Here is a 27,361-nt window from a genome sequence, read left to right as displayed (position 1 = left end):
TTCAACTTAGTTATAGTTGGCCGTTTGGTGGCTTAGATAAGATGATTCTTCCAAAGCTGGAAAATATGTCATTATGTTGTAACATATTGGTATGTAATGTACATTGGCAAACTAGAGCGTCAGTGTAGTACCGCTTGTGTTTACCTAATAATAATAATGTTATAAACCTGGTGGTGACACAGATGGGGGTGGGCTGTGTGTGTTTTTAGCCGACGCAAATCGTCCCACCGCAAGACAAGAGGTCAACCATGTCGAGGCCCAGAGGGAACAGAAAGCTGAAGAAGAGAGACTTAGGAGGGAACAGAAAGCTGAAGAAGAGAGACTTAGGAGGGAATAGAAAGCTGAAGAAGAGAGACTTAGGAGGGAATAGAGAGCTGAAGAAGAGAGACTTAGGACTTAGGAGGGAATAGAAAGCTGAAGAAGAGAGACTTAGGAGGGAATAGAAAGCTGACGAACAAGCAAGATTAACAATGGAGGAACGGCTCAAGAAGGAGCAAAGGGCGGAGGAAGAGCGTATCAAGAAGGAGGAACATGAAAGATGGAAGGAAAGAGAAGCAGTGGAAACTAAAAAGAGGCAAGAAAAATTGGAATTGGCAAAACATCAGGAGAGAATTATTGCGTAGTTACAGAAAGAGGGCAGATCGGCGAGAACCCGTGTTGTAAATATTACGCACGCAAGTCACGGCGAATGTGATCGAATGTGGTAAAGCGACGTTCCATCCGATTCTAGAAGGCTATATAAGAGCGAGTGTGTTAGAGTCAAGACACTTAAGGTAACCTTGCAATGTGACCAGTACGAGGCAGTAAGGTAACCTTGCAATGTGACAAGTACGAGGCAAAGTCAGAACCAGAACGGTGTGTGAAGGCAGTCCGGAGCAGAGGCTAGGATTTTGGACAGTCTGTGTAATGTTGTTGCCAACTGTACAGTATTTGTGATGCATTTGAAATTAAATAGGTTACTGTTACTTTGGAGCCCTGAGTTATGAGGCTCTTTAAGTTCGTTGTGTCGTGTGGTGCAGTTTGTAGAGAGCTTGGATAGTGAGAAACGTAACAATAATAACGTTTGTCTTCGAGTCCGAAGAATAGTGAGGAATGCAGTATTTCGCGTGGCTGCGAAGCCCCAGCTGTGACCTACATATTTTGCCACATCCAGGCCAAGCATAACCATTGTCCGCAGGTGGTCGATTTAGATTTTCTTTTCGCTGTCTGCGTTTGTCCTCGGCAGCGGATTTTCTTTTGGTCTCAAATGTGTATCCTGCGGCCTTCGTGAATGACCTCCAGCTATCTAGTTCTGAGGCCGCATGCACCAGGTGCTGTCTTCTATGTCAGCTAAGGAAAGTTGACGCCTAAGCTGGTCTTTGAATCTCCTCTGTTACGTAATAAATGGAGCTCCTAATATGTCTTCCCTCTTAAACACTAGTTTGTTATCTGTATAAACACAAATATTCTACAATGTGACGATTGTCTAGCCTATTGTATTGCCACAATGTCGACACCAGTTAATAACATCAAGTTTTAATATTTCCTTTTTATGTAATTTTTAGTTCTGTTAACTCTCTGTTGTACTGCGTTGACTCTTGATTCGAAGTTTGGATGCCCAGATTTTGACCATATAAAGGTTGCAGCCTACTTGTTGCTATGTAACAAAGCTGAAACGTTTTGGTGGAATACTAAATTAATATAAATTCATTTTAGTAGTTTAATTTATTAAAGTGATACAGGTCAGTGTTAATTCCACTTTATGACGTTAAATGTGTAACCTTGTACAGGCACAGTCTGGAAATTTGTTGCAGTGATGGCAGTATTAATAAACTCTAGCTTTAACAGGCCATAGAAGCTTAGAGGGAGCCTTTTGACCCACCTTACTCTATTTGAAACCTAAATTATTTTTTTTATAAGAAAGAACATTACAACACAACTCCAATTCATGAATAAAATAAAATTGTATTTCATTGACTTCTTATTGAATAGGTACGTGCATAGTTGTTTACGCTTGAGGCAGTGAGGGATCCAATGGAACTTGAACCCGGTGACCTCCTTCTAAGATGTGATCATTATCTAAAGAAGAAAAGAAGTTTTTTTTAATATGGCGGAAAAAAATATAGGAATGTCTATATTGTTTCCTAAGTTAGCATGTTGCTTATTACAACGCTTATATCTAACTCACTTTGTCTGGTACAAAGCTCATATCTACTCACTTTGTCTGTCTGGTACAAAGCTTATATCTACTCACTTTATCTGTCTGGTACAAAGCTTATATCTAACTCACTCTGTCTGTCTGGTACTAAGTTCATATCTACTCACTTTGTCTGTCTGGTACAAAGTTTGAGCACGTTATTTCTTCCCCACCCATTTTCGGATCAAGTTGTAACTTTGTATTATTATTCATTTGCAAAAACTATACATGAATCAATTAATACATTTAACAATTAGTCAATTAAATAAATACTGGTAATAAATTTTTTGTTTGATACCAATATGGGAAATTAATCTTTCAGTATTTAAAGATATGGCTAAATATGTTAGTATTGTCCCAGATAATTGTAAACGTTATTTCTCCCATACCCATTCTCGGATAAAGTTGAAACTTTCCACAATAATTTATTGTACCTAACAAAAAAAATCAATTTAAAAATTAACCAATTAGTCAATTAAAAGTTGGTAATAAACTATTTTGTTTGATATTGAAAAAGGCAAATAATTTCTACATTATTGAAAGATATAATTTAAAGTTTGGAGTTCTTTCCCTTAGATAAGCTTTGTACTTTTGTTATTTAAGTATTTATATATTTCGCTTGTAGGCAGATTGCGATACTTCTTAGTTTCCATTGTACAATAAAAAGATGTGTGTCTCCCATTTACAAAATATATCAATAACTATATCTCTTTGTTAGAAATATTTATAAAGTGCTAAACATAAACTTGAATTAGATATATATGTGTTCAGTAGAAGCCAGACGATTTGATTTTTCCAAATCTAATAGACACACCGACATAATCTTAAAACATTTGCTAACGATTTACTTTTTGATCTGTCTGAAATCTGCTATTTTCAATCACTTCCACTAGAGAAAATCATGTTACAGTTATTCAAGCAATTTATTTATGCATACTCTCATTAATTTCCTTCGTCTGAAAAAGTTTATATTTTAATATATTTTTAATTCCTACATCTAGTTTCTGTTCTCATTGAGTGCCAGGTTATTTCCCTTTTTTTCCCTTAACCTACTACCTCTTTATGGGCAGCACATGTATCAGTGGATGGAGTTAAGAGGGTCATATGTGAAGCGAGATATGCACATTTAGGATATTTAAGAGATAAAATACAAATAGGGAACATGTGCTAGTTCGGCTGTTTTGTATTATTTCCAACATGAAACAGCCCAAGAAATCTCTTTCGCGAATGAAAAAGTATGAAATCATGGAATTCTAAGACTTAATTCAAAAGAAACTGACCTATTCTCGGTACCGTGTCTTCTAAGACATGACCATTGGCTGCTGTCAGGCGGATCCCAAAAGCTCCAGCCGGCATTGCTTGACTATCGTTCAAAAGCCAGTAGCCGTCTCCACTATGGTGCATTGTCACCCAGACGTTATTCCTGTGTACTTGGACTCCAGTAATAGGTATTCTAAAATAACAAGCTTAATTATCTTTTTTTTTTTACATTTGCAAAGTTCTAGATCATTACATTACTGGATTTATCAAGCGTGCTATTCTGTAACAAAAAAAAATGTTAAATTCAAACCCTTAGAATAGCTAGAAGTTTTTAATAGTCTAATTTAAGTACCTTACTTGGTTGAATTGAAAAGAAAAAATATTTGTTAAAGAATATCAGACTTTTGACCCCCACGATGACTTGCTAACCACTGTCAGAAAATATAGCCACATCACTAGGTACTCATGGCTCGCAAAGACCTTCTTTCAAGGAAGAGCAGCAGAAAAAAAAAGAAGAAAAGGCAGATGGCTGTGACAGGTGGGGAAATGTGACGGGTGTTTGGCGCGTTTTATGTCTAGGGGATGATTATTTTTAAAGCTATCACACACCAACCTATCAGCATATGAATCGGGAGCAGACACGCAACGAGACAAAGCAATGAAAGATAGATACAAAAGTTAAAATAAAGCATATTTATTTACATAAATATACATATAAGAATAAAAAGGGGGAGGGTTTGCATCTATCTCTAATTAGTAAGGTATTTTGATCATCACTCTAGCACTTAATAAGAGAGCATATCACTTTGTCCTCTGACTTAGCTGGTATTCCTGTTGATGTCGCAGCTGGCTGTGTCCTGGCTTGAAGTTCTGCAGCTGGAGGTGGCGCTCTAGCGGATAGAGGGACGCCGGTGATATAGTTCTTGTGGAGTCTCAATCCCCAAAATCTAATATCTGTAGTGGGCACAGTAGGGCGGGTGGCCGGCTACCGTGGGCACAAGGTTACTGCGGGCAGAGCGGATCTGCCGTGGGCAGCGTAGTTGACAGGATATGTCCAGTGAGTTGCAGAGGGTTGGCGTAGCTATGACGTCTCACACAGATCTGAATCTATAGGGACGTCGCACCTAATAGCTTGACAGGTGGGCTGTCGAATAGGCGGGCAATGCCGATAGCGCCAAGTAGTGGAGTTGAGTAGATCTCAGTAGGCAAAGGCAGCGCTGAATAGCACTAATCACAGATGCAGGTAAATAGATCGTTGATCCAATAACTAGGCAATAGGTGATTCTTGATAGCAACTAGGCAAGTGCAGCGCTGATTAGCACTAAGCACATAGATAGGCCAGTAGGCAAATAGGCAGGTAAGTAATCCGATAAATAGGCAGACACCTGAGGGAGGCTGCGGATAAATAAAGACAAGTTAGGACATGTCTCTCATGCATCTTATCGATGCCCTCGACTGAGGTGCATTCGTCAGATTGGTGAAATTGCTCTAGAGCACAAAGGGGAGATGATGACAAATGGGATTTGGAAAATAGATGGCAGATAGTAGCAATATAGAAATGTACATAAAAGGGGAAATAATAATACAAGAATGTACATAGAAGGGGAAATACTAATCTCAAATGAACAACACAGGTGGATAGAGAAAGAGAGGGGGGGGGGAATGGGCGGTGGTCAGCGACCCAGATGGTTTGTTTACATATGACCGTGGGTCGAGAACAATGAAGCGTGCTTGAATGGAGAGGGTGTCCCTTCAAGCGGCGCAACTCTCCTTAGAGTAAAATGACTACAGGGGAGACAATTCACTACAGGGGAGATAACTCGTATCTCTTTTCTAGACGCAGTATTAGTGCGCTAGTAAAATTATCAAGGCGGTCAACCGAGATAAAGGAAATAAAACAAGATATACAAATATATACATGGTTGCATCAACGATCAATTGAGCAACGTAGCATTAATAGATTAATGCAATACATAAATAAATACATAGGACATGTTTATGTTTTCTACTTACGCCAGTGAGAAATACACAATGCACTAATTAAATATAAATGAACTAGGCAAAATACACATGATAATATCCAATGGAAATAGCACAAAGTAACTAAGATGGAACTTGTGATTAAGTTCGGCTTACCACCAGGTATTCCTCTAGGAGAGAGAATAAGTGATATAGTCCAGACTCGATAGCTCAGCTCGAATGAGAAATGAAAAAGGGTCTGGCTTGAGTTGGTTTACTTTATATAAGCCTGGAAAGTGCGGGCGGACACAGGAAATGCCCTAGGCTAAGATTTATCTTACACATGGGTGGATTTGACTCGAGGTGGGAGCCGCACCTTGGAATATCACGCGGTGTGTTGACCAGGGTAATCTCTTAGATCAAAGAGAGACGTGAGAGAAGGGGGGGGGGGAGAAGGATTAGCTTGCATTCAAACCAAGGTGGTGTCAACCGCGACCGTCCTTCAGACATTCGGCGGGCAAGACAAAAGAGATTGTGTGTCTACCTTTCCCCGATCAAGGGCAGATAAATGGAAGGACGCGCCTTGGCTATCTCCAAGGTGGTCAACTAAGTCTAGCCTGGAGCGGAAAAGGTGGCGCGGGTGAAGAAATTGGGGTTAGGACGGGGAAATAATTAAAATAAAATAAATAAATAATGAAAAATAATAATTAATGCTGTGATAATTTTGAGTGACTCTGACAGCGAGTTTTTGACTTGTCACAATGGCGATGGCAAGACAACATAAAAAATGGACGGGCCTGCCATTTGAAGAGATTCTATTTAAGGCAAAAGACAGCGAGGAAATGAGAAATGCCCCAACGGTTCACCAGACTAAGAGACAGGTAATGGTGAACTTGATTAGACCATGTTAGGATTCATTAAGATACTGTAATAACTTAAGTGAGGCAACTCAACGAGACATAGACGTTTATTTACATAGAGACATGACAAACACAAAGGGCATCTGCCTTGAGTACAGCATCTCCATATTGGCTCTCTCCTTGGGCGGAAATCGTTAATCTCTGCATGTCAACATCCTGTTCTAGTCTGGTTACTAGAAGTGCGCATCTCTGCACTAGCCTGGACTGTGGTGCGCATGGCAAAGTCATAACATTGCCCCCGTCTTAGCACTTTTCGTCCCGAAAAGAAACACTGCAGTAGAGCTTTGACAGTTCCGGTGGAGGTCGATCGGTAGGATCCACAGACGTTAGGGTGTCTGTTGCCCACAAAGCCATCTGAACAGTTTTCCGAGGCCGTCGCTTCCTCTTCTTCCAGTTGGCCAGTCTACGCTTTGACCTCATGACAATAGTCTCTGATGCCAGCCACTTAACACAAATGGAGGTTGTGTCGATCAATGTAGTTTCCAGGGCCGTTGTTTTAAGACGCCAAGTAAGCGAATGTTCATCCACCACTGCATCAGGTTCTGCTGGAATGGATTCACCATCATTCAAGTCACTCTCACTGATGTAGGCAGAAGTACAAATGTCTGTTAAGTTCAGATCTTGTTGCTGGGTTTCTTGGCATGGGCACTGTCCCCGCAGGACGCCGCATACACAGTTCATGTCAATCGCCTGGATGCAGTTGCCAAGCATCGAGTTCTCTCTTATGCCGCTGCCAAAGTCAAATTCGTTGTTTCTGTCTCGGCCATTGTTGGGGCCCGTATTCGTAATTTCCCTCGACGACATCCAAGGCAAGGAATCAGAAACGGTCTTCAGGCTTTCATGGTTTGAGTTCTCATCAAAGGTACTGACAGATAAACAGAGGTCTTTAAGGTCCATAGCAGCCAGCTTGGACGCAGACCCAACGTTGTCTTGATCTGTCCGGCTCACCGAGATACTGGTAACAGGTGCAACAGGAACAAACACTTCAGGCACATAACAGACTTCTCTTGTTTCTTCATTTGTTTCTTTCCTTTCGATTTGAAACATACCGTTCAGATCGTCGAAGCAATCGTCGTCACGTTTTTCGCCTTGAAAGTCACCCCCGACAGACTTGCCCACAACACAGTCACAGACGGCGCTCCAATCCCCAGCTCCTCCATCACCACTGTTTGTGCAGCCACAGTCCTGACCAGGCAACTGCTCCTTCCCTAACGAGTTTATTCCTCCTTTTGCTTGCGACACAATGTTATCACTTTGGTCTATTTGGCCTTCTACTGGCAACACACTTTCACCTACTTTGTTCCACATCATGCTCCTCATCTTATTACTAATCATGTTCAATTGTTCCTTAAATGCATCCCCACAGTCTTGGATCTTGCCCATTACATCAACAATCCCAGGCTCAATTTCAAATTGATAGGTCTCCGGATCTTCCTTTTCATCGATCAGAGCTTGCCGCAAACGAGCCGTGAGCGTTTCCCTGCTACCGACAGGTTTTAAACCTCGGTCTCGATGCTCTTGTCGTAGCTCTTTAATTGAGAGCTGATGTAATAGCTTCAGCGATGCCATAGAGATCTAATCCTACCTCCTCTCGTTGAGTTGCCTATAAATCCCACTTCTGACAACCAATTGTAATAACTTAAGTGAGGCAACTCAACGAGACATAGACGTTTATTTACATAGAGACATGACAAACACAAAGGGCATCTGCCTTGAGTACAGCATCTACATATTGGCTCTCTCCTTGGGCGGAAATCGTTAGTATCTGCATGTCAACATCCTGTTCTAGTCTGGTTACTAGAAGTGCGCATCTCTGCACTAGCCTGGACGGTGGTGCGCATGGCAAAGTCATAACAATACACACCCTACAACACTGACCACCACTCTGCTAACAGTACATAATGAATCAGTGGACACTCTCTCCCCACTGGACTCGACTGTTTGTTGCGATAATACGGTCCGGGACTTGAACGTGGGAAATTTAAACGGTCCTTAGGTCGAAAATGATTTTGCCCCTTTATCTAACAAGATATCTTTTATTTTATTGTGCATACTGTTATGAAGCTATTTTCTTAAAAATGGCAAAAGAACAAAAAATATGCAAACCATAAAAAATACTTTTAAAAACGAAGCTTACATAAAGTAAAGAGCCTCACAATTACAGCCGTATACTACTCCCTTTTTCTAAATATAACACACTTAATTAATTAATTAAAGTACCAATGATTAGTTAAATATTTTGTTAATTTTTTTATTCATTCGTGTGTTGTCATTGACAATACACAATTATGCAAGGTTTCAACTTGATCCCAGAAAGGAAAGTGGGAGAAATAACCAGACAGACAGACAGAGTGAGTTGATATCTGCTATGTGATAATAGCATTATTTACAGCTCGAAGAGTTTGAAACTGAAATATTCTTAACAAGTATTTAATCTTAGTTTATAATTTTGTCCAGCACTTTTATAGCACTGCCCCAGAAGATGGCAATCGGAACCAGCAAGAAGTACTGAATGGGGATCGACACAATAAAGCTTTTTACAAACTGTATCAAAATGACTGACCGATACTTCTGGCTTTAAGTAGCCATTCCTAATTACAAACTCTATGGAAAACTCGAAATCACTTCTCATTTCATCTTAGCTCGAGAAGACTAGTGATTAGACCCGCTCCAATGTAAGATCAGACCTATGAAGATAGTATTGTCCATAACTTTTAGGATAAAATCCTTATCTACATCCCATAAAAATGGAAAAATGAAAACCAAAATCAATGGTATGTGCTCTAAAATATTTTAAACATTTTTGAGCTTTTTTCAAAGCTTATATCAGCTCATCTCTTTTGTCTGTACGTCTGTCGCTCTGCTAAAAAGTTTGCACACGTTATTTCAGTTATTTCTCCCACATCGATTCTCGGATCAAGTTGAAACTTTGCACAATTATTTATTGACATATACAAACCATATATCAATTAAAAAGTAACCAATTAGTCAATTAATTACTGATAATTAATAATTTTGTTTGATACGCAACAATTGAAATTAATCATTCAGTATTTACAGATACGGCTAAATGTGTAGGGTTTCGTCTTCTTAGATAATTGAACACGTTATTTCTCCCACACCCATTCTCGGATCAAGTTAAAACTTTTAACAATTGTTTATTGTACCTAACAAAGCATGAATTAATATAAAAATTAACCTATTAGCAATCGATTATTGGTAATTAATTGTTTTGTTTTATATAGAATAAGGGAAATAACTTGTACATTATTTAAAGATATAGTTGTCATTGCGGTGTTCTTGCCCTTAGATAAGCCCTTTTTATTTTTTTTATTTTATTTTTAATATTTTGCTAGTACAATATTACTTGTGTATGGCACATATTTCATACTATAACTGGTATCTGGGAGAAAATTTATGTGCTTCCTTTGGGCGCTCAATAAACCGAACTCAACTCGAGCTGGATTTCTAACTCGAGACTCCTCGATAGGTAACTAAGCATAAGGTGTACTTCCAGCAATGCAGTTCCACTCTAATATTAGTTCTTCTTTTAAGTTTATAATCCACTAAACACTATCATCAATCTCTATTAAAATATTATTGGAAAATAGCTATGAGACTCAATAGAAGTCCTACCTTGCATTTCTGATCTGCAATTTCAAATAATAAGGATTACTTCCCTGGAAAGCGTATTGAATCGTGCTACTTCCAACTGGGCACTGGACAGCTCTCATAGATATTGACCAACGACCATCGCCATTGAGAGCAAAGTCCACAGAGCCTAAACAAGATCAAAACGTAATGTCATCAGATAACATCCAGTGTCTTAAAGTGTTGACGCCTAAAAATAGTAAAAGTCTAATAGATTTTCATACATGTCCCAAAAACTATATACAGCTACCATTTTCGTGTGTCTGGTGTATAAAATCAAGACAATGTTGATAAGATGTGCTTTTTAAAGGGTATACAGTAATTTTTGTGCATATATTAGCACTGTGGAATGAAAAGTTCTAATCTCTTCTGTCTGCAGCACAAAATAATTTCAATGTGAAGAAAGCATTTGACTTAAACTCTATGACCTTTCAAAGTAAACGGGCAACTAACTAGCGGTATAAAGGAGATTTGATATCAAGATCAACTGTCATGCATTGAGATTTTGTTATAATTATAGCTCTTTTTTTATGTAGTTGGTAAGTGAAGTTCAATTTAGCATCTTTGACACTAATTAGTTTGTAGTGTAAAACTCCAATAGATCCACGTAAAAATGTAGGCAAACAAACAAGTAATCTACTAAACAACACATTTAATAAACATTATATCATACCATATTTTTTTAAAAACAAAAACATAATATAGATCTACTGAGTTAAATAGTAAAAAAAAAATTAATGACGCCAATTTCAGATTAGTTTTACTTTTTTATAAGAAGCGGGTGAGATAGTCAAAAGATGGCTTTGCTTCTGAACCTAGGCTAAAGCAAAGACTTTACATTTTGAATTATACAGATTACACAGAAAAGTATTTCCATTGACTGTATTGTGTTGATAAAAAGAAATTGTTTTTCATTAATGCTTATATCTTTACGTGAAAACAAGACATTAAAGGTCAGTTTGTTTTCTGCTTTCTTTATGCTTCAGATGTTCCCTTAAAATTAAATATTATTACATCCTACCCTAATTTCCTGCAGGACGGCGGAGGATTGCGGCAGGCAGGGTTTGGATTCTGTACAATTGATATGAAAATTCAAAGCGCATACCACACGACAAGGCCCAAACTGTTTTTCATCCTCCTAATGCAATCTTTATCATCTTCTATAATTTCGTTTTTATTTTCGATTTTATTCTTCAACATTTAAAACCATTTCAAACTATTCAGCTTGTGTCAACTCTTTAGAATAGAATCATCTTTTATTGTAATTACTTTTCAAAGCACAATAGATATTAACACGGACATGGTCTACCTTCGTGACACTCCGGACACAAGTCTTTGACAAAAACTATATGTTCTCCTGTGATGGGGTTAGCACCAGACCCGTGTCCACTTCCAGTTACCTGACAAGAAATCAATCCTGCATTGAACATGTCACAATCATGTGTACTATAAAATATTGATATAGCATTATACGCTTTAGTAATCAACGGGACATTGCTTAGATTGACGATTATCAGACGGGAGTAGAGGAATTATGGGATAGAATTTGAACAGACGATATTGATTTAATTGAAATAAAAGGTGTGTTGTCATTTTTAGTCAACTATATAGGTATATTATCTTATTTTGTTATTCTTAGAAAAAGTATTATAATATATAATGGTGATAATAATTTGTTATTTAGTCTGAGAAAGATATCAAGTTATGTTTTCATATAAAATTTAGTTGTGAATGGATATATTTATGCAGGACTTCTAACTGCGTTATTGAATTATTTTGAAAATTATTGTCAAGTGAATTAGATTATTATAATTTTATTAATAATAAAGGTATCAAGCAGAATAAACATTGGACATATTTGCATTTCATTATAAAATATAGGGACAACGTAGCTCAATGTTTATTCACACATTGGCAAATTTTATTATCAGATGATTACCTACATCCCTACACCAATAAAGTGAAAATATGTGAGAAAAAAACTAAAGCTAAATGCAGTCACCTAATTCTATAGGCATAGCAAGGGTGTTGTTTTTTTTTGAGACTCAAAACCCAACACCCTCATACCCCTAAAAAAAGCACATATTAAGATGTTATTCTACCAGTCTATGGGCTTCAATAATAACGTGCAGTGAATAGCAGATTGATAATTGGGGTGCATTTTTTTGGTAGAATAAAAAAAAAAGCTAGGACTTGTACAAGAAAAAAAGATTTACCTTTAAGCAGATTCCACATGTCAAAGAGTTTAAAAACTGGGGTTTGTTGAGGGCTACCAGAGCCGATATTTTAGGATCTGTTGCAGCATGTGGTAAAGGTCGTCCATATTGACAGGTACCTCCGATACCTTCACCATAATATGTGCCCTGGTTGTACATAAGGAATAGCTTTCAATATCAATAGACATGAATTTACCAAGTTTGATTCTTCTGCTATGAATTTACCAAGTTTGATTCTTCTGCTATGTCGAACTACGTAAGATAAAAATTTATTTCTTCATCGCTATTAGACACATAAACAAAATGTCCTGATATTTTAAGGATAAGTTTATTAAGACATCTTTGTATAGTTTTCTTTCTATATGGGTATTTTGGGGCCAGCGTCTTGTTCGGGCCTTTTGATAAAGAATGCAATTTTGAAGGACATAGTCAACTTTCTCTGCTGACACTCCACATGGACAGATTTCACTATTTCCACTAATAGTTTCCTCTTTACTTTTGGATAGATGTGATCGATTATAAATGAAGATTTAGATCTTTTTTTTCACTTTGTATTTACTGTAGGCCTACATTTTTAGGACGTATATATTACAAAGCTTATATCAATTCACTCCGTCTGTCTGTCTGTCTGGTAAATATTTTAAACTCGTTATTTCTCCAATACCCATTGTCGGATCAACTTGACACTTTACACAACTATGTATGGTACCTAAACAATTAGTTAATTAATTGCTGGTAATTAATAATTGTGTCCGTCTACTTACGTCACCATTGAAACTTTTACTATACAAGTTCAGAACATCTTGATTCTTCACTCCAGGCTGGGCTAGGGAATCATAAGGCATGAAACATTAACAAATACTTGTCATCGTCTAATAAAATAGTTTCAAGTACACAAAAAAGGAGTTATATTTCATTGTCAGGATTCTCTAATTCTTATGGCAATAGTAGATTTTCATTCATGGCTAAAAGCCTAAAACTAACAAGCGTTTTGGTGTCTCCGTTGTACAAACTCTAGGAAGTGTTGATAGGCTAATGGTGTCTCCGGTGTACAAAGTCTAGGAAGTGTTGATAGGCTAATGGTGTCTCCGGTGTACAAAGTCTAGGAAGTGTTGATAGGCTAATGGTGTCTCCGGTGTACAAAGTCTAGGAAGTGTTGATAGGCTAATGGTGTCTCCGGTGTACAAAGTCTAGGAAGTGTTGATAGGTTAATGGTGTCTCCGGTGTACAAAGTCTAGGAAGTGTTGATAGGCTGCTGGTGTCTCCGGTGTACAAAGTCTAGGAAGTGTTGATAGGCTAATGGTGTCTCCGGTGTACAAAGTCTAGGAAGTGTTGATAGGCTAATGGTGTCTCCGGTGTACAAAGTCTAGGAAGTGTTGATAGGCTAATGGTGTCTCTGGTGTACAAAGTCTAGGAAGTGTTGATAGGCTAATGGTGTCTCCGGTGTACAAAGTCTAGGAAGTGTTGATAGGCTAATGGTGTCTCCGGTGTACAAAGTCTAGGAAGTGTTGATAGGCTGCTGGTGTCTCCGGTGTACAAAAACTAGGAAGTGTTGATAGGCTAATGGTGTCTCCGGTGTACAAAGTCTAGGAAGTGTTGATAGGCTAATGGTGTCTCCGATGTACAAAGTCTAGGAAGTGTTGATAGGCTGCTGGTGTCTCCGGTGTACAAAGTCTAGGAAGTGTTGATAGGCTAATGGTGTCTCCGGTGTACAAAGTCTAGGAAGTGTTGATAGGCTAATGGTGTCTCCGGTGTACAAAGTCTAGGAAGTGTTGATAGGCTGCTGGTGTCTCCGGTGTACAAAGTCTAGGAAGTGTTGATAGGCTGCTGGTGTCTCAGGTGTACAAAGTCTAGGAAGTGTTGATAGGCTGCTGGTGTCTCCGGTGTACAAAGTCTAGGAAGTGTTGATAGGCTAATGGTGTCTCCGGTGTACAAAGTCTAGGAAGTGTTGATAGGCTAATGGTGTCTCCGGTGTACAAAGTCTAGGAAGTGTTGATAGGCTAATGGTGTCTCCGGTGTACAAAGTCTAGGAAGTGTTGATAGGCTAATGGTGTCTCCGGTGTACAAAGTCTAGGAAGTGTTGATAGGCTGCTGGTGTCTCCGGTGTACAAAGTCTAGGAAGTGTTGATAGGCTGCTGGTGTCTCCGGTGTACAAAGTCTAGGAAGTGTTGATAGGCTAATGGTGTCTCCGGTGTACAAAGTCTAGGAAGTGTTGATAGGCTGCTGGTGTCTCCGGTGTACAAAGTCTAGGAAGTGTTGATAGGCTAATGGTGTCTCCGGTGTACAAAGTCTAGGAAGTGTTGATAGGCTAATGGTGTCTCCGGTGTACAAAGTCTAGGAAGTGTTGATAGGCTAATGGTGTCTCCGGTGTACAAAGTCTAGGAAGTGTTGATAGGCTGCTGGTGTCTCCGGTGTACAAAAACTAGGAAGTGTTGATAGGCTAATGGTGTCTCCGGTGTACAAAGTCTAGGAAGTGTTGATAGGCTAATGGTGTCTCCGGTGTACAAAGTCTAGGAAGTGTTGATAGGCTAATGGTGTCTCCGGTGTACAAAGTCTAGGAAGTGTTGATAGGCTGCTGGTGTCTCCGGTGTACAAAGTCTAGGAAGTGTTGATAGGCTAATGGTGTCTCCGGTGTACAAAGTCTAGGAAGTGTTGATAGGCTAATGGTGTCTCCGGTGTACAAAGTCTAGGAAGTGTTGATAGGCTAATGGTGTCTCCGGTGTACAAAGTCTAGGAAGTGTTGATAGGCTAATGGTGTCTCCGGTGTACAAAGTCTAGGAAGTGTTGATAGGCTAATGGTGTCTCCGGTGTACAAAGTCTAGGAAGTGTTGATAGGCTAATGGTGTCTCCGGTGTACAAAGTCTAGGAAGTGTTGATAGGCTAATGGTGTCTCCGGTGTACAAAGTCTAGGAAGTGTTGATAGGCTAATGGTGTCTCCGGTGTACAAAGTCTAGGAAGTGTTGATAGGCTGCTGGTGTCTCCGGTGTACAAAGTCTAGGAAGTGTTGATAGGCTGCTGGTGTCTCCGGTGTACAAAGTCTAGGAAGTGTTGATAGGCTAATGGTGTCTCCGGTGTACAAAGTCTAGGAAGTGTTGATAGGCTGCTGGTGTCTCCGGTGTACAAAGTCTAGGAAGTGTTGATAGGCTGCTGGTGTCTCCGGTGTACAAAGTCTAGGAAGTGTTGATAGGCTAATGGTGTCTCCGGTGTACAAAGTCTAGGAAGTGTTGATAGGCTAATGGTGTCTCCGGTGTACAAAGTCTAGGAAGTGTTGATAGGCTAATGGTGTCTCCGGTGTACAGAGTCTAGGAAGTGTTGATAGGCTAATGGTGTCTCCGGTGTACAAAGTCTAGGAAGTGTTGATAGGCTAATGGTGTCTCCGGTGTACAAAGTCTAGGAAGTGTTGATAGGCTAATGGTGTCTCCGGTGTACAAAGTCTAGGAAGTGTTGATAGGCTAATGGTGTCTCCGGTGTACAAAGTCTAGGAAGTTTTGATAGGCTAATGGTGTCTCCGGTGTACAAAGTCTAGGAAGTGTTGATAGGCTGCTGGTGTCTCCGGTGTACAAAGTCTAGGAAGTGTTGATAGGCTAATGGTGTCTCCGGTGTACAAAGTCTAGGAAGTGTTGATAGGCTAATGGTGTCTCCGGTGTACAAAGTCTAGGAAGTGTTGATAGGCTGCTGGTGTCTCCGGTGTACAAAGTCTAGGAAGTGTTGATAGGCTGCTGGTGTCTCCGGTGTACAAAGTCTAGGAAGTGTTGATAGGCTAATGGTGTCTCCGGTGTACAAAGTCTAGGAAGTGTTGATAGGCTAATGGTGTCTCCGGTGTACAAAGTCTAGGAAGTGTTGATAGGCTGCTGGTGTCTCCGGTGTACAAAGTCTAGGAAGTGTTGATAGGCTAATGGTGTCTCCGGTGTACAAAGTCTAGGAAGTGTTGATAGGCTAATGGTGTCTCCGGTGTACAAAGTCTAGGAAGTGTTGATAGGCTAATGGTGTCTCCGGTGTACAAAGTCTAGGAAGTGTTGATAGGCTAATGGTGTCTCCGGTGTACAAAGTCTAGGAAGTGTTGATAGGCTAATGGTGTCTCCGGTGTACAAAGTCTAGGAAGTGTTGATAGGCTGCTGGTGTCTCCGGTGTACAAAAACTAGGAAGTGTTGATAGGCTAATGGTGTCTCCGGTGTACAAAGTCTAGGAAGTGTTGATAGGCTAATGGTGTCTCCGATGTACAAAGTCTAGGAAGTGTTGATAGGCTGCTGGTGTCTCCGGTGTACAAAGTCTAGGAAGTGTTGATAGGCTAATGGTGTCTCCGGTGTACAAAGTCTAGGAAGTGTTGATAGGCTAATGGTGTCTCCGGTGTACAAAGTCTAGGAAGTGTTGATAGGCTGCTGGTGTCTCCGGTGTACAAAGTCTAGGAAGTGTTGATAGGCTGCTGGTGTCTCCGGTGTACAAAGTCTAGGAAGTGTTGATAGGCTAATGGTGTCTCCGGTGTACAAAGTCTAGGAAGTGTTGATAGGCTAATGGTGTCTCCGGTGTACAAAGTCTAGGAAGTGTTGATAGGCTAATGGTGTCTCCGGTGTACAAAGTCTAGGAAGTGTTGATAGGCTAATGGTGTCTCCGGTGTACAAAGTCTAGGAAGTGTTGATAGGCTAATGGTGTCTCCGGTGTACAAAGTCTAGGAAGTGTTGATAGGCTGCTGGTGTCTCCGGTGTACAAAGTCTAGGAAGTGTTGATAGGCTGCTGGTGTCTCCGGTGTACAAAGTCTAGGAAGTGTTGATAGGCTAATGGTGTCTCCGGTGTACAAAGTCTAGGAAGTGTTGATAGGCTGCTGGTGTCTCCGGTGTACAAAGTCTAGGAAGTGTTGATAGGCTAATGGTGTCTCCGGTGTACAAAGTCTAGGAAGTGTTGATAGGCTAATGGTGTCTCCGGTGTACAAAGTCTAGGAAGTGTTGATAGGCTGCTGGTGTCTCCGGTGTACAAAGTCTAGGAAGTGTTGATAGGCTAATGGTGTCTCCGATGTACAAATTCTAGGAAGTGTTGATAGGCTAATGGTGTCTCCGGTGTACAAAGTCTAGGAAGTGTTGATAGGCTAATGGTGTCTCCGGTGTACAAAGTCTAGGAAGTGTTGATAGGCTAATGGTGTCTCCGGTGTACAAAGTCTAGGAAGTGTTGATAGGCTGCTGGTGTCTCCGGTGTACAAAGTCTAGGAAGTGTTGATAGGCTAATGGTGTCTCCGGTGTACAAAGACTAGGAAGTGTTGATAGGCTCATGGTGTCTCCGGTGTACAAAGTCTAGGAAGTGTTGATAGGCTAATGGTGTCTCCGGTGTACAAAGTCTAGGAAGTGTTGATAGGCTAATGGTGTCTCCGGTGTACAAAGTCTAGGAAGTGTTGATAGGCTAATGGTGTCTCCGGTGTACAAAGTCTAGGAAGTGTTGATAGGCTAATGGTGTCTCCGGTGTACAAAGTCTAGGAAGTGTTGATAGGCTAATGGTGTCTCCGGTGTACAGAGTCTAGGAAGTGTTGATAGGCTGCTGGTGTCTCCGGTGTACAAAGTCTAGGAAGTGTTGATAGGCTAATGGTGTCTCCGGTGTACAAAGTCTAGGAAGTGTTGATAGGCTAATGGTGTCTCCGGTGTACAAAGTCTAGGAAGTGTTGATAGGCTGCTGGTGTCTCCGGTGTACAAAGTCTAGGAAGTGTTGATAGGCTAATGGTGTCTCCGGTGTACAAAGTCTAGGAAGTGTTGATAGGCTAATGGTGTCTCCGGTGTACAAAGTCTAGGAAGTGTTGATAGGCTGCTGGTGTCTCCGGTGTACAAAGTCTAGGAAGTGTTGATAGGCTAATGGTGTCTCCGGTGTACAAAGTCTAGGAAGTGTTGATAGGCTGCTGGTGTCTCCGGTGTACAAAGTCTAGGAAGTGTTGATAGGCTAATGGTGTCTCCGGTGTACAAAGTCTAGGAAGTGTTGATAGGCTAATGGTGTCTCCGGTGTACAGAGTCTAGGAAGTGTTGATAGGCTAATGGTGTCTCCGGTGTACAAAGTCTAGGAAGTGTTGATAGGCTAATGGTGTCTCCGGTGTACAAAGTCTAGGAAGTGTTGATAGGCTAATGGTGTCTCCGGTGTACAAAGTCTAGGAAGTGTTGATAGGCTAATGGTGTCTCCGGTGTACAAAGTCTAGGAAGTGTTGATAGGCTGCTGGTGTCTCCGGTGTACAAAGTCTAGGAAGTGTTGATAGGCTGCTGGTGTCTCCGGTGTACAAAGTCTAGGAAGTGTTGATAGGCTAATGGTGTCTCCGGTGTACAAAGTCTAGGAAGTGTTGATAGGCTAATGGTGTCTCCGGTGTACAAAGTCTAGGAAGTGTTGATAGGCTGCTGGTGTCTCCGGTGTACAAAGTCTAGGAAGTGTTGATAGGCTGCTGGTGTCTCCGGTGTACAAAGTCTAGGAAGTGTTGATAGGCTAATGGTGTCTCCGGTGTACAAAGTCTAGGAAGTGTTGATAGGCTAATGGTGTCTCCGGTGTACAAAGTCTAGGAAGTGTTGATAGGCTGCTGGTGTCTCCGGTGTACAAAGTCTAGGAAGTGTTGATAGGCTAATGGTGTCTCCGGTGTACAAAGTCTAGGAAGTGTTGATAGGCTAATGGTGTCTCCGGTGTACAAAGTCTAGGAAGTGTTGATAGGCTAATGGTGTCTCCGGTGTACAAAGTCTAGGAAGTGTTGATAGGCTAATGGTGTCTCCGGTGTACAAAGTCTAGGAAGTGTTGATAGGCTAATGGTGTCTCCGGTGTACAAAGTCTAGGAAGTGTTGATAGGCTAATGGTGTCTCCGGTGTACAAAGTCTAGGAAGTGTTGATAGGCTGCTGGTGTCTCCGGTGTACAAAGTCTAGGAAGTGTTGATAGGCTAATGGTGTCTCCGGTGTACAAAGTCTAGGAAGTGTTGATAGGCTAATGGTGTCTCCGGTGTACAAAGTCTAGGAAGTGTTGATAGGCTAATGGTGTCTCTGGTGTACAAAGTCTAGGAAGTGTTGATAGGCTAATGGTGTCTCCGGTGTACAAAGTCTAGGAAGTGTTGATAGGCTAATGGTGTCTCCGGTGTACAAAGTCTAGGAAGTGTTGATAGGCTGCTGGTGTCTCCGGTGTACAAAAACTAGGAAGTGTTGATAGGCTAATGGTGTCTCCGGTGTACAAAGTCTAGGAAGTGTTGATAGGCTAATGGTGTCTCCGATGTACAAAGTCTAGGAAGTGTTGATAGGCTGCTGGTGTCTCCGGTGTACAAAGTCTAGGAAGTGTTGATAGGCTAATGGTGTCTCCGGTGTACAAAGTCTAGGAAGTGTTGATAGGCTAATGGTGTCTCCGGTGTACAAAGTCTAGGAAGTGTTGATAGGCTGCTGGTGTCTCCGGTGTACAAAGTCTAGGAAGTGTTGATAGGCTGCTGGTGTCTCCGGTGTACAAAGTCTAGGAAGTGTTGATAGGCTGCTGGTGTCTCCGGTGTACAAAGTCTAGGAAGTGTTGATAGGCTAATGGTGTCTCCGGTGTACAAAGTCTAGGAAGTATTGATAGGCTAATGGTGTCTCCGGTGTACAAAGTCTAGGAAGTGTTGATAGGCTAATGGTGTCTCCGGTGTACAAAGTCTAGGAAGTGTTGATAGGCTAATGGTGTCTCCGGTGTACAAAGTCTAGGAAGTGTTGATAGGCTAATGGTGTCTCCGGTGTACAAAGTCTAGGAAGTGTTGATAGGCTGCTGGTGTCTCCGGTGTACAAAGTCTAGGAAGTGTTGATAGGCTAATGGTGTCTCCGGTGTACAAAGTCTAGGAAGTGTTGATAGGCTAATGGTGTCTCCGGTGTACAAACTCTAGGAAGTGTTGATAGGCTGCTGGTGTCTCCGGTGTACAAAGTCTAGGAAGTGTTGATAGGCTAATGGTGTCTCCGGTGTACAAAGTCTAGGAAGTGTTGATAGGCTAATGGTGTCTCCGGTGTACAAAGTCTAGGAAGTGTTGATAGGCTAATGGTGTCTCCGATGAACAAAGTCTAGGAAGTGTTGATAGGCTAATGGTGTCTCCGGTGTACAAAGTCTAGGAAGTGTTGATAGGCTGCTGGTGTCTCCGGTGTACAAAGTCTAGGAAGTGTTGATAGGCTAATGGTGTCTCCGGTGTACAAAGTCTAGGAAGTGTTGATAGGCTGCTGGTGTCTCCGGTGTACAAAGTCTAGGAAGTGTTGATAGGCTAATGGTGTCTCCGGTGTACAAAGTCTAGGAAGTGTTGATAGGCTAATGGTGTCTCCGGTGTACAAAGTCTAGGAAGTGTTGATAGGCTAATGGTGTCTCCGGTGTACAAAGTCTAGGAAGTGTTGATAGGCTAATGGTGTCTCCGGTGTACAAAGTCTAGGAAGTGTTGATAGGCTAATGGTGTCTCCGGTGTACAAAGTCTAGGAAGTGTTGATAGGCTAATGGTGTCTCCGGTGTACAAAGTCTAGGAAGTGTTGATAGGCTAATGGTGTCTCCGGTGTACAAAGTCTAGGAAGTGTTGATAGGCTAATGGTGTCTCCGGTGTACAAAGTCTAGGAAGTGTTGATAGGCTAATGGTGTCTCCGGTGTACAAAGTCTAGGAAGTGTTGATAGGCTGCTGGTGTCTCCGGTGTACAAAGTCTAGGAAGTGTTGATAGGCTAATGGTGTCTCCGGTGTACAAAGTCTAGGAAGTGTTGATAGGCTAATGGTGTCTCCGGTGTACAAAGTCTAGGAAGTGTTGATAGGCTAATGGTGTCTCCGGTGTACAAAGTCTAGGAAGTGTTGATAGGCTAATGGTGTCTCCGGTGTACAAAGTCTAGGAAGTGTTGATAGGCTAATGGTGTCTCCGGTGTACAAAGTCTAGGAAGTGTTGATAGGCTAATGGTGTCTCCGGTGTACAAAGTCTAGGAAGTGTTGATAGGCTAATGGTGTCTCCGGTGTACAAAGTCTAGGAAGTGTTGATAGGCTAATGGTGTCTCCGGTGTACAAAGTCTAGGAAGTGTTGATAGGCTGCTGGTGTCTCCGGTGTACAAAGTCTAGGAAGTGTTGATAGGCTAATGGTGTCTCCGGTGTACAAAGTCTAGGAAGTGTTGATAGGCTGCTGGTGTCTCCGGTGTACAAAGTCTAGGAAGTGTTGATAGGCTGCTGGTGTCTCCGGTGTACAAAGTCTAGGAAGTGTTGATAGGCTAATGGTGTCTCCGGTGTACAAAGTCTAGGAAGTGTTGATAGGCTGCTGGTGTCTCCGGTATACAAAGTCTAGGAAGTGTTGATAGGCTAATGGTGTCTCCGGTGTACAAAGTCTAGGAAGTGTTGATAGGCTGCTGGTGTCTCCGGTGTACAAAGTCTAGGAAGTGTTGATAGGCTGCTGGTGTCTCCGGTGTACAAAGTCTAGGAAGTGTTGATAGGCTGCTGGTGTCTCCGGTGTACAAAGTCTAGGAAGTGTTGATAGGCTAATTGTGTCTCCGGTGTACAAAGTCTAGGAAGTGTTGATAGGCTAATGGTGTCTCCGGTGTACAAAGTCTAGGAAGTGTTGATAGGCTATTGGTGTCTCCGGTGTACAAAGTCTAGGAAGTGTTGATAGGCTAATGGTGTCTCCGGTGTACAAAGTCTAGGAAGTGTTGATAGGCTAATGGTGTCTCCGGTGTACAAAGTCTAGGAAGTGTTGATAGGCTAATGGTGTCTCCGGTGTACAAAGTCTAGGAAGTGTTGATAGGCTAATGGTGTCTCCGGTGTACAAAGTCTAGGAAGTGTTGATAGGCTAATGGTGTCTCCGGTGTACAAAGTCTAGGAAGTGTTGATAGGCTAATGGTGTCTCCGGTGTACAAAGTCTAGGAAGTGTTGATAGGCTAATGGTGTCTCCGGTGTACAAAGTCTAGGAAGTGTTGATAGGCTAATGGTGTCTCCGGTGTACAAAGTCTAGGAAGTGTTGATAGGCTGCTGGTGTCTCCGGTGTACAAAGTCTAGGAAGTGTTGATAGGCTGCTGGTGTCTCCGGTGTACAAAGTCTAGGAAGTGTTGATAGGCTAATGGTGTCTCCGGTGTACAAAGTCTAGGAAGTGTTGATAGGCTGCTGGTGTCTCCGGTGTACAAAGTCTAGGAAGTGTTGATAGGCTGCTGGTGTCTCCGGTGTACAAAGTCTAGGAAGTGTTGATAGGCTAATGGTGTCTCCGGTGTACAAAGTCTAGGAAGTGTTGATAGGCTGCTGGTGTCTCCGGTGTACAAAGTCTAGGAAGTGTTGATAGGCTAATGGTGTCTCCGGTGTACAAAGTCAAGGAAGTGTTGATTGGCTAATGGTGTCTCCGGTGTACAAAGTCTAGGAAGTGTTTATAGGCTAATGGTGTCTCCGGTGTACAAAGTCTAGGAAGTGTTGATAGGCTAATGGTGTCTCGGTGTACAAAGTCTAGGAAGTGTTGATAGGCTAATGGTGTCTCCGGTGTACAAAGTCTAGGAAGTGTTGATAGGCTGCTGGTGTCTCCGGTGTACAAAGTCTAGGAAGTGTTGATAGGCTAATGGTGTCTCCGGTGTACAAAGTCTAGGAAGTGTTGATAGGCTAATGGTGTCTCCGGTGTACAAACTCTAGGAAGTGTTGATAGGCTGCTGGTGTCTCCGGTGTACAAAGTCTAGGAAGTGTTGATAGGCTAATGGTGTCTCCGGTGTACAAAGTCTAGGAAGTGTTGATAGGCTGCTGGTGTCTCCGGTGTACAAAGTCTAGGAAGTGTTGATAGGCTGCTGGTGTCTCCGGTGTACAAAGTCTAGGAAGTGTTGATAGGCTAATGGTGTCTCCGGTGTACAAAGTCTAGGAAGTGTTGATAGGCTGCTGGTGTCTCCGGTATACAAAGTCTAGGAAGTGTTGATAGGCTAATGGTGTCTCCGGTGTACAAAGTCTAGGAAGTGTTGATAGGCTGCTGGTGTCTCCGGTGTACAAAGTCTAGGAAGTGTTGATAGGCTGCTGGTGTCTCCGGTGTACAAAGTCTAGGAAGTGTTGATAGGCTGCTGGTGTCTCCGGTGTACAAAGTCTAGGAAGTGTTGATAGGCTAATGGTGTCTCCGGTGTACAAAGTCTAGGAAGTGTTGATAGGCTAATGGTGTCTCCGGTGTACAAAGTCTAGGAAGTGTTGATAGGCTAATGGTGTCTCCGGTGTACAAAGTCTAGGAAGTGTTGATAGGCTAATGGTGTCTCCGGTGTACAAAGTCTAGGAAGTGTTGATAGGCTAATGGTGTCTCCGGTGTACAGAGTCTAGGAAGTGTTGATAGGCTGCTGGTGTCTCCGGTGCACAAAGTCTAGGAAGTGTTGATAGGCTGCTGGTGTCTCCGGTGTACAAAGTCTAGGAAGTGTTGATAGGCTAATGGTGTCTCCGGTGTACAAAGTCTAGGAAGTGTTGATAGGCTAATGGTGTCTCCGGTGTACAAAGTCTAGGAAGTGTTGATAGGCTAATGGTGTCTCCGGTGTACAAAGTCTAGGAAGTGTTGATAGGCTAATGGTGTCTCCGGTGTACAAAGTCTAGGAAGTGTTGATAGGCTAATGGTGTCTCCGGTGTACAAAGTCTAGGAAGTGTTGATAGGCTAATGGTGTCTCCGGTGTACAAAGTCTAGGAAGTGTTGATAGGCTAATGGTGTCTCCGGTGTACAAAGTCTAGGAAGTGTTGATAGGCTGCTGGTGTCTCCGGTGTACAAAGTCTAGGAAGTGTTGATAGGCTGCTGGTGTCTCCGGTGTACAAAGTCTAGGAAGTGTTGTTAGGCTAATGGTGTCTCCGGTGTACAAAGTCTAGGAAGTGTTGATAGGCTAATGGTGTCTCCGGTGTACAAAGTCTAGGAAGTGTTGATAGGCTAATGGTGTCTCCGGTGTACAAAGTCTAGGAAGTGTTGATAGGCTAATGGTGTCTCCGGTGTACAAAGTCTAGGAAGTGTTGATAGGCTAATGGTGTCTCCGGTGTACAAAGTCTAGGAAGTGTTGATAGGCTGCTGGTGTCTCCGGTGTACAAAGTCTAGGAAGTGTTGATAGGCTGCTGGTGTCTCCGGTGTACAAAGTCTAGGAAGTGTTGTTAGGCTAATGGTGTCTCCGGTGTACAAAGTCTAGGAAGTGTTGATAGGCTAATGGTGTCTCCGGTGTACAAAGTCTAGGAAGTGTTGATAGGCTAATGGTGTCTCCGGTGTACAAAGTCTAGGAAGTGTTGATAGGCTAATGGTGTCTCCGGTGTACAAAGTCTAGGAAGTGTTGATAGGCTAATGGTGTCTCCGGTGTACAAAGTCTAGGAAGTGTTGATAGGCTAGTGATGTTCACAGTGACATGGTCAGTACTGCGTGGAAATCATTGGAGGACTTCGGAATTAAATGTTTTTAAGCTTTTCTGTTTGTTACTTTTATTTAGCTGTCAATTTGGAAGTTCAATTTAGCGTCCTTGACATTGATTAAATTCTCGTGAAAATCTGCAATTATGGTAGAAGGTAGTAATGTTTTTTAAAAGCACATCATCATCTACCTCAGAGGTTATGAACCTTTTAAGCTCGGAGACCCTTTTTTTACAATTCCCCACTCTGCCGCGACCCCCAATAAAAGAATAGATAAAAACAATCCATATTTTTGATGGTCTTAGGCGACCCCTGGCGAATCGTCAATCGAACCTCATGGGGGTTGTGAGTTGTGACCCACAAGTTGAGAACCCCTGATCTACCTGTTATATTTTTTTGGTTAACAGTGCTTAAAAAAAGATATTACCGGTTACTTTTTATAACCCATAGTGCTCTCGAAATCTTATAATGCCCATTGGAGTAGCTAAAGATTTGGAGGCACCGAGGCTTGGCCTCTATAGGGTTCACTGCATTTTGACATTCGACATCATAACATGAGATAATGGCGTAGAGATATTGGCGTAATAGGCCGAATCAGTTTGTTGTTTAGGGAAGCCGCAGCAGTTCATTCTTGTAACCCATAGTATTTATTATCTTCCCTCTCAGACACGAGCTAAAACCGTTCACATCTATCGTATGTCATATTAGGTCTTCATCTCTACAAATTTAGGCACAATGTTTGTTCTGGAGAGCGGCCACATCTTTTATATGTCATATTAGGTCTTCTTCTCTACAAGTTTAAGCAAACTTTTTGTTCTGGAGAGAGGTCACATCTTTCATATGTCATATTAGGTCTTCATCTCTACAAATTTAGGCAAACTTTTTGTTCGGGAGAAAGGTCACATCTTTCATATGTCATATTAGGTCTTCATCTCTACAAATTTAGGCAAACTTTTTGTTCGGGAGAAAGGTCACATCTTTCATATGTCATATTAGGTCTTCATCTCTACAAATTTAGGCAAACTTTTTGTTCTGGAGAGAGGTCACGATCTATACGTCCTTGCTATCTTATTTATTAAAATGTGTCATTCAAACTCATTAGAAATGTTTGTTTATTAATCTATAATAATATAATTACACCAGTCATATTGAGCCTTCTCAGTATGCTTTCACCAAAAACAATTACATTGAGCCTTACATAAATTTTATCCACGAAGCCAAGACGACTTTTGGTTCCAAGCCTCCCTATTCAATGCTTAAGTCTAGGTAGCATATAACATCTAGTGCACTATATTGTACCCATAATGCCTTTATTGGCTGAATCTAGAGTTTACAAGTACTTAGTTAAATATATGGTGACTGCTCTTATGCAAGAATGAATTACGCACACTGTCGGGGGATGGTGGGTGACAGTCTTTGCTACCCCGATTGCCTGGATCCCTCGGTACGCCACTGCTCTCTTTAAAAGCATTTTTATGGTTTGGAACATGTACTTTACATTTGTTACTCTGTTCTTTAAACAATTTTCTATGCATCCTTTCATGGTTTATGAAAAGTATGCATGCATAAAGCGAATAATGTTCTGTAATGTCAAGTCTAGTTGATACACGGTCGTTTGGTTGTAGCTTCAAACAGCTAGTAAAACTTAACCGGTGTAGGCATATTACATTTTTAATATAGAGTTTGAAAAACCCTGGACAAACTTCTTTCTAAAACTGAATACAACATTTATCGAAAGTACACAGCTATCGACTTAAATGTTGATGTAGAAACACAAATAAAATACTGATATCTGGAACAATTTAATAGAAATATAACTTGAATATAAAAAATGTGACATCTTGTTGTGGCTTGTCATTCGTTAGTTTCAACTTTCACATCTTTATTTCACTTGATCTACGACAGACCAACTCCTGGTTTCATCCGAATCTCCTCAGCCCACACAGCCAAACCATCCGCCCACCTATACTCATGGTTTCATCAGAATCTCTTCAGCCCACACAACCAAACCATCTGCCCACCTATTCTCATGGTTTCATCCGAATCTCCTCAGCCCACACAGCCAAACCATCCACCCACCTATTCTCATGGTTTCATCAGAATCTCTTCAGCCCACACAGCCAAACCATCCGACCACCTATTCTCATGGTTTCATCAGAATCTCTTCAGCCCACACAGCCAAACCATCCGCCCACCTATACTCATGGTTTCATCAGAAACGCGCAAACACACTTCAAAACAATGACCACAGAGATTCGTTTCGGAAATAAAATCATAAGAAGATTTAACATCTAATCAGTAGGCTAACACTAAATGCCGTTTATCAAGAGGTTAATCAAAAACGAATTTAAAACCACACAATTTTCAGTAAAACTCACCATTAGTTAATGCTAGTACTAGCAACACAGACAAACCAAGTGCTAGCGACATCTTTGTAGATATGGGATTCTAAATGTGTCTGCAGTTCAATTGAACTAATGATAAGAAATGTCAGTGCAACGTTCTATTGTATCTTCACGGAAAAAAGAATAGATTAGAAAAAATATATATTTGATTAAAATCTAAGCCATAGTTCATATGACATTTAATGAACACATGGACGTCTTGCAAAATGTCAACACATCTGACATGTGTGCTCCTGCACAGTCAAGGATGCACTGAAAATACTCAGCTTTCTACTTTTAAAAAAATGGATGAAAATTCTATTCGATTGATTGAACATTTTATAAATTAAAGTCTTAAAACTAGAAAAAAAATCGTTTTCTATTGTTTTGCAAACATATCAAGTTGAACTGTATGTATTCGGTCTACTGGTCTATATGTATTTGTCTAAATAGACAATGCCTATTTATGGTCCCGTTTTCCAACATATACCCACTCCCTCTTGCCTAGCACTACCCCACCTTG

At 41.3% G+C, this 27,361-nt stretch overlaps 1 protein-coding gene across 1 annotated transcript; it reads right to left on the bottom strand.

Moving 5' to 3' along the window:
- Positions 1-1,924: 1,924 nt before the first annotated feature.
- Positions 1,925-26,984, bottom strand: LOC106059623 (uncharacterized). Its single transcript, XM_056008962.1, has 7 exons — positions 26,833-26,984; positions 12,947-13,008; positions 12,183-12,329; positions 11,276-11,366; positions 9,952-10,096; positions 3,457-3,629; positions 1,925-2,058 (listed from the first exon to the last, which is right to left on the bottom strand). The coding sequence occupies exons 1-7, from the start codon at positions 26,882-26,884 to the stop codon at positions 1,988-1,990; spliced, it is 741 nt and encodes a 246-aa protein (XP_055864937.1). The 5' UTR covers positions 26,885-26,984; the 3' UTR covers positions 1,925-1,987.
- Between the last annotated feature and the right edge of the window lie 377 nt (positions 26,985-27,361).

Source organism: Biomphalaria glabrata, chromosome 13 (assembly GCF_947242115.1).
Source record: "Biomphalaria glabrata chromosome 13, xgBioGlab47.1, whole genome shotgun sequence".
Lineage (NCBI taxonomy): Eukaryota > Metazoa > Mollusca > Gastropoda > Planorbidae > Biomphalaria > Biomphalaria glabrata.
The sequence above is the reverse complement of the archived record's forward strand: the minus strand, read 5'-3'. Positions and strand labels throughout refer to the sequence as shown.